The sequence below is a fragment of the Anabrus simplex genome, chromosome 2, assembly GCF_040414725.1.
Source record: "Anabrus simplex isolate iqAnaSimp1 chromosome 2, ASM4041472v1, whole genome shotgun sequence".
Taxonomy (NCBI): Eukaryota; Metazoa; Arthropoda; class Insecta; order Orthoptera; family Tettigoniidae; genus Anabrus; species Anabrus simplex.
The window spans coordinates 96,021,009-96,034,849 of NC_090266.1; the positions used below are offsets into that span (position 1 = coordinate 96,021,009).

General features: G+C 39.2%; 1 protein-coding gene across 1 annotated transcript in view; it reads left to right on the plus strand.

The window, feature by feature from the left end:
* Positions 1-13,841, plus strand: part of LOC136863453 (glycine receptor subunit alpha-2-like) — a 105,761-nt gene that overhangs the window by 19,033 nt on the left and 72,887 nt on the right. Inside the window, exons 3-5 of the mRNA XM_068225943.1 lie at positions 4,938-5,009; positions 8,660-8,680; positions 13,420-13,570. Coding sequence (XP_068082044.1) covers positions 4,938-5,009; positions 8,660-8,680; positions 13,420-13,570 — 244 coding nt within the window. The remainder of the gene's footprint in view (positions 1-4,937; positions 5,010-8,659; positions 8,681-13,419; positions 13,571-13,841) is intronic.

Here is a 13,841-nt window from a genome sequence, read left to right on the forward strand (position 1 = left end):
TTTCCAAGAACATTCATGAAGATAACATTACTATTTTGTTTCAATGTTTTATTTATTTTCGCTTAATCCCTAAAAAGAGTCCTCTGCTAAATTTTTCACATACTTTATATAAGTGGACATAGATCGTGAAAATACGTTTGTTTCACTGCAGCAGAATATCTTCAAGTATTTTAGATCTTGATACGTTTTGGGAATTGCACAAATGTACACGGAAATTGCTATGCACACGGGGAGTTATCCACCTACAGCTACATTTTTAAATGACGACAACCAATGATATTATAAAAGGGAGGGGGGACTAATTTCTTGACATGATCACCAATTCGTGAGTCATAAATGGCCAATAGGAAGAGTCGGTGTAACTGAGGTCACTTCCAATATAATAACTAAGAGTTAGGTCACCATATCTCAATCGGTAGAACATCCGACGTTAGCTCAGACCCCGCTGGTGTTCAGTTGGCCATTCTCATTCTGTACTTAGCATCTGCTCGGTATATATCAATCAGTCATCAATGATCTTCATTTAGGGCTGTCACCCAGGTGGCAAATTCCCTACCAGTATTTACCTACCTTTTCCTTAAACATTTTCAAAGAACTTGGAAATTCATCGAACATTTATCTTGATAATTCATTCAAATGGTTTACTACTCGTTCTATAAATGAATATTTGCCCCAATTTATCCTCTTGAATTCTATCTTTTATCTTTATATTATGATCTTTCCTACTTTTAAAAATTCAGCTCAAGCTTATTCGTCTACTTCTGTCATTCCACGCCAACTCTCCATTGACAGCTCGAAACATATCACATAGTCGAGCATCTCCTCTCCTTACTCCCAAGTCTTCCCAGCCCAAAGTTTGCAACATTTTCGTGACACTATTCCTTTGTCGGAAATCATCCAGAACAAATCATGCTACTTTCTTTGGGATTTTTCCAGATGTACTCGACATGACTTAATAAGCTGAAGGTTCATTTCAAATTCTGTATTCAGTTCTGAAGTAGTACAAGAAATTAATATTATCTCAGTGTAGAGGTTTGTAAATTACTGTTCGATGATAGTGGCAAAAACAAGGGTAAAATTATAATTGTGCCTAGCTCACTGTCGTTACCGAAATCTGGAAATGGAATTTTAAAACCTGTAAATCTATAGTTTTATACCTCAATTATACCGTTAAATGTTTCTCAGATCAACTAGAAAATTCTTTCCATATCATGTAATAACGCATTTGACGCTAGAAGTCATTATTTTATTGAATATTTTAATGTTGATATTAGATTTCTCCTTTTTGTAGGATAGATGCTTCGTTACCTTTAGTAATTAACATGTAGAAATAGACCATGTATGTCCTAACAATATATTTGCAGTAATGAGCTTCCATTTTCGTGGAACATCACAACAGGGTGTTGAACGTAAGCTGGAAGTCACAGTGCAAATATTTCGATACAAAGAGTAGAAATCGATTATGTGGTATTGGTCCAGGAATCAAAGTATCAGGAATCACAATTGATGGTTTGTTTCCAGGATCACTTCTTCTTTTAAGCGTTCTTGCATGCCCATTTAATGTAGCTCAGACCTATTTTTCTGCAATAGTGTGCAGATTGACAGCGGAATTTTTGTCTTCTCGATCTTCAGGCTTCTGCGGACTAAGAGCCGTGATGAAACAACTCAATACTAGCAAAGAGATGTTAATTGTGGATGGAGTATGTATTAGCGGAGACAGAAGGGGGAATATGATGTAGCAAGAATATCCGCATAAAAGCTATAAGTTGTATGTTATACATTTGTTTGAAACGAAATTACAAATGAATGATACATTAATTCGGTTTATTTCAAACACATTAAATGGTATCAGTCTAAATAGAAGGTTCAGATATGTGTAATTCCACATTAGCAAAATAACTGTAGACCATGGAAAAACATATCGGGCTGACTATAGGATGTTCTTAGTGCTATTTGTTACAGGAATTCTGAGAGTTGGGAAACATAAGAATATGAGTTGCCTGATCATGTTTGACTGGCAAATAAAGATGAATTCGAATTATTATACGACGTTTTAAATGTATTTAGTGATATTTAAAACCATATGTTTCAGTGCTATCTACTCTGAGCTCTAAATGAAGGAAGATATAATATTCTTAGACGTGAAGGTTCCATGGTGTGTAGAATTGTTTAGCTCTTCTTCCGGGTTGAACCGTGCTGTCGTTTTCTGTACATTCCGACGTTTTGTAAACAATGTAGTATTGTTTGTTAAGGCGACTGAAATACCCCTACTCGATCCGAGGTAATCTGTCTCCCAGGCTGGGAGGTATTTCAGTCACATTGACAACGAATACTGCCATGTATTCGAAACGTCGGCGAACTGTAGAAAGTACACAAAACAACAACACGGTTCAAACCGGAAGAAGAACCAAATAAAATTTAATAATGCTTAAAACAGCATTCTTCATTCTTATATACTCAAAGCCCTAAATAAAGGAAGCTTATTTTAGTAAGCAACAGCGCAATAATCCAGTAATCTCTCTTCTTCTCACTTTCGCACCAAAACAGGTAAATTTTTTATGATGCTGGGGTTGGAAAGAGCTAGAACTGGACATATAGCAGCCGTGGCCTCAATTACGGTAGAGCCCTGAGCCCTGACATACTCGGGGAAACTACAGAAAGCCAGCTTCAGGGCTGGCCGCAATAACATAAGCTGAGATCTCATGTCTTGCCCATTCTGTGTTCAACTATTACTCACACGGCCAGTAAAATGTCTGGCGATATCACTGGAATGTGCTACCAGGCCGACAAAAGCACAATTTTGCCAAAACGGCCACTCATAGTCTAGTGCAAAATTCGAGGAATTCTGTTAAACAGTTTCCTTGTGATGTCGTAACAAAGGGACAAACAGAAAAACAGATAGACGAACAGACTAAAGTTGAAATGAACCTACATTCGACTTTTCTATTCGTGATCCGTGATTTTTAAAACGAAGTTTGGCGTGAAAATATTAAATTTACCGACAAAATAATCATTTTACTTATATAAATTAGCACTCATAAGTCTACTGACAGTGTGTGTTCAGGGTCCAAAAGAGGACAGCATACAGAATGATACAGGATGTGTAGGTACAGCACAGCAGAGACAACTTGTCGAGGTAAGTGAACGTACAGTAGTTTGGCAGTGCAAAAGTCTGTTGACATAATCAGTGTTATCCTTCTCTAGCAATTGCGATGATTGATATTTAATAGACGCATGGTAAAAACTCAGAAAATAATTATGGCACAGTATAAACGTAAGAAATATACCCTAGCTTTCAGGGAAGCTATAATACGATCTCTGATGGAGGGTAAGTCGCAGGCAGAGTTTGCTCATGTTTTTGGAATATATAGACAACTGGTATCTATACGATACAAAAATAATTAGAGTCCGTGGTGATGTCCACAACAAATCTCGGCAATATTGACCAAGTAAGCCAAGTATCGATGTATCATTAACGGTTTAGCCAGCGTAAGCTAAAAAGGTTTGCGGACGACCGTTTTTTCTTCGTTCTGCTTCACTGAAATCGTTTACTGCTCGGCTTCCTTTGGTTATAAATGAATGTTTCTATACATGAAATGAAATGGCGTATGGCTTTTAGTGCCGGGAGTGTCCGAGGACAAGTTCGGCTCGCCCGGTGCAGGTCTTTTGAGTCGACTCCCGTAGGCGACCTGCGCTTCGTGATGGGGATGAAGACGACACGTACACCAGCCCCCATGCCAGCGAAATTGACCAGTGATGGTTAAAATTCCCGACCTTGCCGGGAATCGAACCCGGGACCCCTTTGACCAAACGCCAGCACGCTAACCATTTAGCCATGGAACCGGACTTTCTATACATAAACCTTTCTCAAGAAATGATTAATGGAATGGTGAAAACCGTATCAAAATCCATCCAGTGGTTTTTGAGTTTAGCCGTCACAAAGAGACAGACACGTAAACAGACAGGATATAGGCTACACATGCAAAATGGGGTATTAAACAATTAACATGATTAAACCTTCGTTAACTATACCTATTGTTTCATACCGGTACCTCTGTTCTATCTGCTGAATTTTACGAAAATTTACCTATTATTAAAGTGCGGCCCCCGATCATGTCTAAGGTTTCCAGTGTGACCCTCGTGTCCTTACAGGATGGAACCGCCTGATGTAGAGAGTATCACGAAAAGCGTCATTTTGGACCATAATATGTTACCTTATGCTAGGCGACACGAATGCCACGTCAATGGCTTTTTCTGCATGATAACGATCCTAAACATAGCTGTTTAAGGATTTTAGGGCCGTAGAACCAAAACATCACAGCAATAGGACCAGATTTTGTGTTGTTCAGCTGTGTGCGTTTGCAGTGTTTCATCCAGAACGCGCTATTTGGGCTCATCAGTTGGATTGGCCCTTAGCAGTGATAGACTCATTGTACAGTCCCGCCATGTTAGCTAGTTTGAATGTACGCATGCGTCTGATAGTTGACAACAGGTTCTTTCTGTACTACGAAAAGCTAATACTGATCATTTTCTAGACAGTTTCACATTTAAAACTGAGTGTACGTACAGTATATCCAGTTGAGTGACATTATTACGACCACCTCATATTTAACGTCGCCATCATATGCCGTGAATTGGCAGAATGTGTAGACTGCTTGCTTTTTTTTTGCTATTGTCTTTACGTCGCACCGACACAGATATGTCTTATGGCGACGATGGGACAGGAAGGGGCTAGGACTGGGAAGGAAGCGGCCGTGGCCTTAATTAAGGTACAGCCCCAGCATTTGCCTGGTGTGAAAATGAGAAACCACGGAAAACCATCTTCAGAGCTGCCGACAGTGGGGTTCGAACCTACTATCTCCCGAATACTGGATACTGGCCACACTTAAGCGACTGCAGCTATCGAGCTCGGTTAGACTATATGAGGAATGCGATAGATCGCCTGCTCACGTAAAACTCGTTGTCTTCCTTCTTCTTCTTCTTCTTCTTCTTCTTCTTCTTCTTCTACTACTACTACTATAGCTTTTTCTACCCTATGGGGTCACGGGTATGAACTGTGTCGCAAATGAGAATTTGGCCCTGTTTTAAGGCCGGATGCCCTTCCCGACACCAATCTTACGTGGAGGGATGTAATCACTATTGCATGTTCCTGTGGTGGTTGGTAGTATAGTGTGTTATGTGAATGTGAAGAGGAGAGTGTTGTGAAAAACACAAACCACCAGTTCCCACGCCAGAAGAATTAATCACACGATGATTAAAATCCCCGACCCGGTCAGAAAATCATTTGTGTTCTGTAACCCATCCCTCTTCCAAAAAATAAAAATATTTAGAAACATACCGGTATGTGGTTTTCAAGAGGCTCTCCACTGAGTTTTCCACACTGAACATACACGCCAACAACCTCAACACATACACACATTCCTCATAAAACTATAAAAGTATGTAATTAAACACACAATAACACCTGCAATGGCAAAATATTCACGAACTCAAACACTTGGTGTGAGTACGCAAAAACAGAACTTCCCAATGTTAACAACATCATTGAACTAAAACCAGCAACGTCGTAATGCAAAATTGAATGTTATGTTTTTATAGAGACATTTGTAAACTAGACATTTTTAATTAAAGAAAATCACAATATCATGTCGTAATTTTGACAACATAAAAAGTACAATTTTTATAGTCCATCGATTTACAAATGTGGCTATGGAACAGGCAAGTTGGCAGTATTCTATCCTCTTTGGTGTTAAAAGACCTGGCGGGAACAGCTCTACAGAATTTTGTTTTCCCGTTTGCTTTGAGCGATCCCCTCTTAAATACTACCGGTGAGTCAAGAGGGTGCCACTTGCCACGTTCTCATATCGGTCGTAATGCAAGTGCTGCCTCTCTGTGGTCGAACGAAGTATCGCTGTGGAAGTGATGACTTGGCTGTCTTGGCTGTTGTTTCCACGGCCTATCGGAAAAGTTGGGCACGCGTGCACGAAAGGCAGAATTCCTGCTTTCTGGCAAAAACCTTAGAAATTCTCGCTGAGCTGTGATCGCACAGCCACCCGGCGTGGAGCGCACGAGTAGTTGCCTGGTTGTGAGGGAAGATGAATAATTTCCTATTCTTTGGCTGACGTCTTTTTCAATGCACTGTATTTGATTGTAGATAATATTTTTAAAGTAATTTATTTATCAAATAGGCAATGTACTGCAGCACTTCAGCACATAAGGTACGGCCGCCCCTGGTTCATCGTCAAAATGAACCAGGCGACCACCAGAGCTGTGTCTTATACGACAGTTCAACGAACCCTGTAGCTTATGTAGCTCGGAAACAAATGAATAATCGCTGTACCTATGCTACTGAGCGTGCATTGGCAGAAAAGCTTCAGTTTATGGGGTGGTATCGGAATTGGGCCTCCGTTGATTGGCGAAGGGATGTCCTTTCGGATATATCCCATTTTCTGCATTATCGAACAGATGAACTTTGGCGTGTCAGGGGGGAAATCAATGAGCAATCATTGCTGAAGAGCACAAGCTACTGGCGAGTGTGTTATGATGTGGGGAAAGTTATTGTGGCCTTTTCTGGGACCATCATGCACGTGCATCATGCATTTTAGACTGATTTTCTTATAAATCCGTCTTTGCTGATAACGTAAACCCACATGTACTGACCGTATTCCCTGAGGTGAATAGGATCTTCAAGAAAGATAATGCGTCATGTCACATGTCTAGAAGTGCCTTGCAGTGATTGAAAGAGCACGATCACGATGGCCAACTATAGCCCTGGCCTTCTAATTCCTCGGACTTGAACCCGGATGGATATTTGTTTTGTTCGCTTTATTTATCCTCCGCCTGTCACTCTCAGCTGTGGGATGCACTGCAGGAGGGAGAACTCCAGATACCTATGACAATCTTCCAACACACGTATTTAGTTTCACCCAGCCAAACCAGCTGCAAATGGTGGTTACCATGGATATTCCCTGGTGTTCATAATAATGCCGGTGTGCTCTTGAATGTAGCAAGCATTAGGAACGCCCATGCAAACTACGAATAGATACGAATTTAAAATAGTTTTTCCAGATAAAAAATAATCTTGTAACCACTAACAACACGGCATGAAACTGGTGATTCCAATGGTAACTGACGCTCGTTTATCGCCTTGTAAATTAGTCCTATTATTAGAAGGAAGTACACCAGACGGAGCCTCCGAAGATCGAGAGTATGTCGTGGAAGATAGGAAAGTTGGAAATGTGGTTCGAATCTACAGCAACATGCCTTAGCTTTGTACTTCGGAGAAGGTAGGTGTCGGTGACGATGCTTCTTCATTAATCATATTTCCATCCTACTCCATCACATATTTGACTTGCAGAATATTTATTGCTTTTAGTGGTAGCCTAAGTGTTAGTTTTCTCATTTGGAATGAACAATTTTAGTACCTTCGTAGAAATGTGCATTTTGCTGTACCATTCTGCTGTTATTCCGTGCCCAACAATGAAATTCTCCATTTTCATGGCTCAGATATAAAAGTATGTCACTGACTTCGTCAGACAATTGCTGTTGGAGATATGTTACGGAAGATCATGTAGTATATTGAGTGTTTTGGAACTCCAAGTGTCTGATACAAACGAAGCGTGTGTACCCTCGTTCATCTAGTCGAAAATGACTCGGCCTCCCATGAACCATGGTGACGATCACCACAATCCCTCGTGGTGGATATATGCATTAGGATTTGTCATTTATAACTTTTGCCTTAAGACGTAAAATATATTCAGCATGAAAATGGCATATCGGTATGAAATGAGATATTGAATACCAGATGAATCTTTATGTTTTCAACAAGGTTTGTTTAGAAGCCACAGCTCACAGTCTTTCCTAGTTAGGTTTAATAATATACTTGGACTTTTCGCTTGGTCAAGTGATAAAATCTCAAATACTTTTACATCGATATTCAGTATAAACAATACGCGAATACTGGAAAAATTTGCATTTATTTATATCAAAATTGCCATCTATTTATATCGAAATTAGCATCTACTTTATGGAAATGAGCGTCTATTCAAAAATTTCGTAATCCATGCTCGTAACTCTTGGCGTTCTACATTTCCCAATGGGATGTTTGATTTTGCAAACACTTCAAATGTTCTTTTTGAGAAGTGGTCTTCGAAAACTTGCCGGCGTTTTCAGCTGTCCAATCCCTCCATAACAGAAGTATGTTTTGTTTGAGATTGAGATAAACGAGTGCCAGCGGTACAATTTTTGCGTCGCTTAGTCACGTATTTTTCACTGTTAACATGTTTTACAATAACGTCCTTTCTTTCCCACGAGACTCTACAATAACAAACTTTTCAAGACACAATCAATGGATCAGTGGCTTGTAATCCTTCATTTGAATATTGCCAAGCTCTCTTATGGGCATTTGTAGCAGTGCGTTGGGAAGTTGAACGTGTCTTATTTTCCTTGAGTAAAATCAATCTTTATACCTTCCTTTGCGGATTTTCTGACTTTTTCCCTGCGGTGATAGATATTTTGGTCATGTTTTTTATGTAAGACATTCCAGTTTTTTTATCTCCTTCTGATCATCCTCAGGGGAGAAAGATTTCGCTTTTACCAGATATTTGTCACACGTAGCAAACATATCAGTACACTGGTATTGTAAAAAATGTTAAATTTAGTGTTCAAAATGTTCCCGTGAGTGTCATAAGATACGATGTAGGTGAAATATAATTCTTTAAAAAGCCGAAATGTTTCCTTCAGATTATGATCTCTGTGCAAAAGCATTTCTTTGAGTCACTATGGCTGCAGCGGCTTTGGTGATTTTTATCGTGGCTACACATCAAAGATTCTGCTGTGGCGACAAGCATTCTACGTAACGAACTTTGCTCACCCTTTTTTTAACCATCTGGAGCACTGTCAGATGGTTTTAAGCTCTTCTTCAAGTATTTAAGTTTGTATTTTGGTAAAACTGTAAATAGCACAAAAGACTTTGGCACAAACATGTCTGTCTCTGTTACCTTCGGTCCCATAATAAACCCGAACTCTGTTTGCAGAGATTGCATCACGGAAAGCTACTTCGTTGTCCCGTCGAGGTCCCCAGTGTTTAACAGGAAGTACAGTAACCAAACCTGCCAAACTCAAAAGCAAAAATTCGCACAAATATGTCTATATCAAACTGTCGGAACCTCCCCAATAACCCTGGTTCATCTAATCGAAAATGACTCGATGTCCCACGAGCCATGGTGACGATCACTACAATCCCTACAATCATTTTGCGATTTAAATGTATTCAAACTGCGCAATATTTCACACCTTTCTCTTTCAAACGTCGTAACAAGGCTGTTGCAAGGGAACTCCAAGATCTATTTCCTTACTAACGTCCGCTGTCTGACCGTAGCGTTTCCTTTCGGCTCTTCATTGTTCGTTACATTTTCTTGTGAACTTGGTGGCGTCGCACGTCACTTGAAACACTGGGCACAACGTACAGGGCATGATGAAAGTTACTGTTATAATTACCAAGACACTGAATTAGCTAAAGACGCAGAAAGACTGAAACAAGCGATGACACATTGCAAGATAATATTATGACAGTGATCGGACTGCTGTCTTCTGGAACTCGGGGGACTTATTTCTGCCGTTCAACCTGACTCCTCTGGTTTTACCCCAGTACACATTATTCTTTACCAACCTGCTCTCTTTCCCTCCCCATTTCGTCCCCCTGAAAGAACGCTCTCCTCATCCTGAATCGAAAACACCACTATACCATTTCTAAAGTCGAAGCCATTCACTCTTCAGTTTCGACTTAGTAAACATATCTCCCTGCCTGTCGTAAGAGGCGACTAAACGGGGCTTCAGGTGCTCTTAAATTGGGAGCGTGGGTTGGCGCCCTTAGCTGTGTCCTGTCATTGCTTCCACTTACTTGTGGCAGGCTCCTCACTTCCATACATCCTATCTGACCTCCCTTAGCCAACTTTTGTTCTTTTCTGACCCCGACGGTATTATGTATTTAGGCGTAGGGAGTCATTCACCTTCACGCCCTTCGAGGCCACGTTGTCTTTCTATGTCCAAAAATGTAATTTTTCGAAGTGTCGCATCCGTTCCATTTTTCCATTCTGATTGGTGTTAACCGAGGATGGTTGCCTAGTTGTATTTCCTCTTTAAAAAATAATCTCCATCACCAGTTAACAAATCGTGGGTATACTGCAAAACGTCATTAAGTCAAACAATATACTTCTTCAGGAAATACATTTGAAACTTCAACAAGAAGCAAAAAAATTAGGTTTTTAATATTTTCTTCTAACTTATTACTTTATAGCTTTTTAAAATATGTTTGAAATCTGAAATAAACAACTTTTTGTATGACGATGGGTTTAAGAATGAGAGCGTAGGTACCGACTTGGTCACCAATAGATTTTTCAAGTATTGTGACTTGGTCACTTTACTCCTTAAGTGCTTAATAAGGTGTTTGAATACATTCGCTTAATAACATAAATGACAAACAGAAAATATAATTATACTGGCACGGATATTTTCATATTTAGTCTAATTTTCTATGTATAAAAAAAGTCAATATAACCTATTTTTGCTTCAAAAAAGGAGCTTATTATTAAAACACGAGCTAATAATTACGCAACTGAATAACACAAGTTCAGTCAAGTTAAAATAAACAACCGGGCGAGTTGGCCGTGCGGTTAGGGGAGCACGGCTGTGAGCTTGCATCCGGGAGATAGTGGGTTCGAATCCCACTGTCGGCAGCCCTGCAGATGGTTTTCGATGGTTTCCCATTTTCACACCAGGCAAATGCTGGGGCTGTACCTTACTTAAGGCCACGGCCGCTTCCTTCCAACTCCTAGGCCTTTCCTATCCCATCGTCGCCATAAGACCAATCTGTGTCGGTGCGACGTAAAGCCACTAACAAAAATTAAAATAAATATAACTCTCAAAATATAATTCTCCTTAAGGTGTTATTTTGAAAGAACACCCTTTTTGAAAGCATCCATCCAGCAGAATCGTCTAAGATACTTGGCGGTTCTGGAGCACGGTCTTTCTTGATGGTGTCAACAGTTAAGGATTTGTACCACCCATAGGATTCGGGTGGAATAAATTTGGTAGAGCATAACCGAAGAAGATCTTTCTTTTTTTTTTTTTTTTTTTTGGAGTCACAAATAGATAACTGGGTGTTGTATGAAGTGGGCAACTCTGCCGGAATTCTTAGAGGATGACCTCAACCAGTAGTTCGAATATGTCTGAATTTAGGGTCTTCGTGATTGTATTTGTGTAAAATAATACTTAAAATGGTCTTCTAAAAGGGAAGAGTAGTATAATTATTTATATAGAACATACATTTAGTAGGATCTTCATTGCTGTTTTCTCTTTATGCAAGTGTCAGAATTCTTAACGCCCGACTCATTTAGTAAAGTTATTTCAAACACTCACAACATACCCAAACAAACTTTAACACAAGCTTACGATAACAGCTCATTACAAGCCACGAATGCCAATCTCAACACTTCATTTGAGATCTGCTAAAAATTAGCAAGTCATGACAGTCACATACTGAAAATGAAGCATTTCACATGCAAAAGCGACCGAAGTGACTTGGTCAGAATTTCATCTGTCATGTGACTGAGTAGACTCATTCAAATATTTTTGAACATTACTTCGGATATTCAAATTCGGTCAGAAATCTGACATGTTATTCCTAGTCTACTGACAGAGACACTGACTTGGGCATTTTTTCTAGGCAGGTGGCCATTTAATCTCATTTTTTGCCCATTTTTGACTTGGTCACTTTTTGCAGTATATCCACGATATAATCTTTTTCCAGTCTGCAGAAGATGATGCGATATTTAGAAATACTAGAAAATAGCAGTTATGTCATTAATTATTTTCCACGTATTTTGTAGAATTTCTTAATCTTGTGTTAATTTTTGCAGACTGGAGAACTTAACTATTATATCACTATCTTGATTACGACAGAGATGTGACTTACCTGATTTATCCCCCGTACCTTTCATTTTGTGAGTTCGGTGAAATGAAATTGCCAGTAAGAAGTTAAACCTTACTTTACCCGTTAGCAAGTAATCCAGCACTTTGTCATAAATCGCAGCTGTGAATAAACTCGTAGTTCAAAGTATTGTCCGCCACTAGTTAAAATATAATTTCATTTTTGGAACAGGTTAAGTCCGAATCCCCTTAGTTACTTGAATGTGCGTTAATAAGTGCATTGGACAATGGAATATTACAATGAACTGTAGAAAATAATTATAAAGTCTATAAAGTAAGGATATTTATGTTGCTGATCAGACTGCAATGAAAGTCGATGATCGAGAAGAACTCTGCCTTTAGCAAGCTCTTGATGGATGCGGTAGAAAAGGCAAAATATGGTTTTTATTGATCTACGTCTCATTTATAGAATCAAGAGCTACTGAAGTGTGGAAATTAGTGAATAATGACCTTCAGAGTACGGACAGTGAAAGATGTCAATCAGGCCAAATGGGAGGGGTAACTAATACGCAAAACCATTGTGGTAGATAGAATTTGCTTGGGCTGGGACTGTTTATAAGCATGGGACTCCAAAACAGCACAAAGTACAATGAATGTTTGGTGTATTGGTGTTAATGAATATTTCAAAATTACATCCATAGCCTTAACTTTTTCTTTAGAGTACGTATTGTAGTAACTTGAGGGATGTATCGTAGTTAAATAGCTAATTATCCAAAATTGTACATTATCTGCTTGGCTGAGTCAAAGCAGTTGTTATGCCACTAAAGTAGCAAGTATTGTTACTCTCTTACAGACTAATTGACTGCGAGACCTTGGAAGAGATTTCCGCAACCTCCGAAGACGCCACCCGTCACTCTAAACAAGAAGCCGGACCCAGGACGATGGAGTTAGTATTGCGAGACCAAAAGGGGAATCTGATGAGAATTAGAAGCGTGTTTTAACTTTCTAAACATTTCCCGAATTATCTAACAGTCATGACTCTTCTACACCTTATTTCGAAAAGATACCAGCTCTTGACGCATCAGCCACGTCTCTGTTGGATGATATCTCTAACTTCTAATCACGCCTCTACATATGGGAGACTTCGATTTCACCAAGGTTCAATTTTTCTCCTGTAAAATGTAGTTACCTTATTCCACTGTTTGTTATTCTGTCATTCTTAATTACATTTAAACTTCATCATCAACTTAATCCATGCAAAGAAAGCTGCAGTTTTTTTAAGAATAGCAGCAAAATGGACTTTCATGATTAAAACGTAGTTCAGAAAAGATGCACTCCATAGGAATATGCATGAAAATTAGTGATAGATTTAGTGGAAAATTGAAAGATGGAATATATATATACTATATTTCAATTCATGGAACACTTTTCTTTCAAAATTTCCTCCGTCTCGGTTGGAGACTGGGACACACATGCATTTCTGTGTTTCAGGATATCGACTAGTCTTACTTTCAATGATATTCTACCTGAAGATCCCAAACTTTACGACAAGATGCGGCCTCCAAAGAAGGACGGCTCACCAACGGTGGTGTATTTTCACGTCACAGTAATGGGTCTTGACTCCATCGACGAAAATGCCATGGTAAGTAACTGCATTTTCTTTACATAACCCCATAACCTACAGTAAAATGAATAATATGTAGTAAAATAAAATAATTCAAATTTATCCAGCGTTTAGAATTACTTGTGAATTAATTTCACTTTAAAATGTTGCTTAAATTCCTATTGTCTAGTGCGACGTAGATCTTCAAATAACTTGGTCAATTAAGCAACGCAGTTAGTTAAGGTCTTAAGGTTATGGTCTGGATCCCAATAAAGTTAGTAAGTAGCCAGTTCCTAACACACAACAAGAC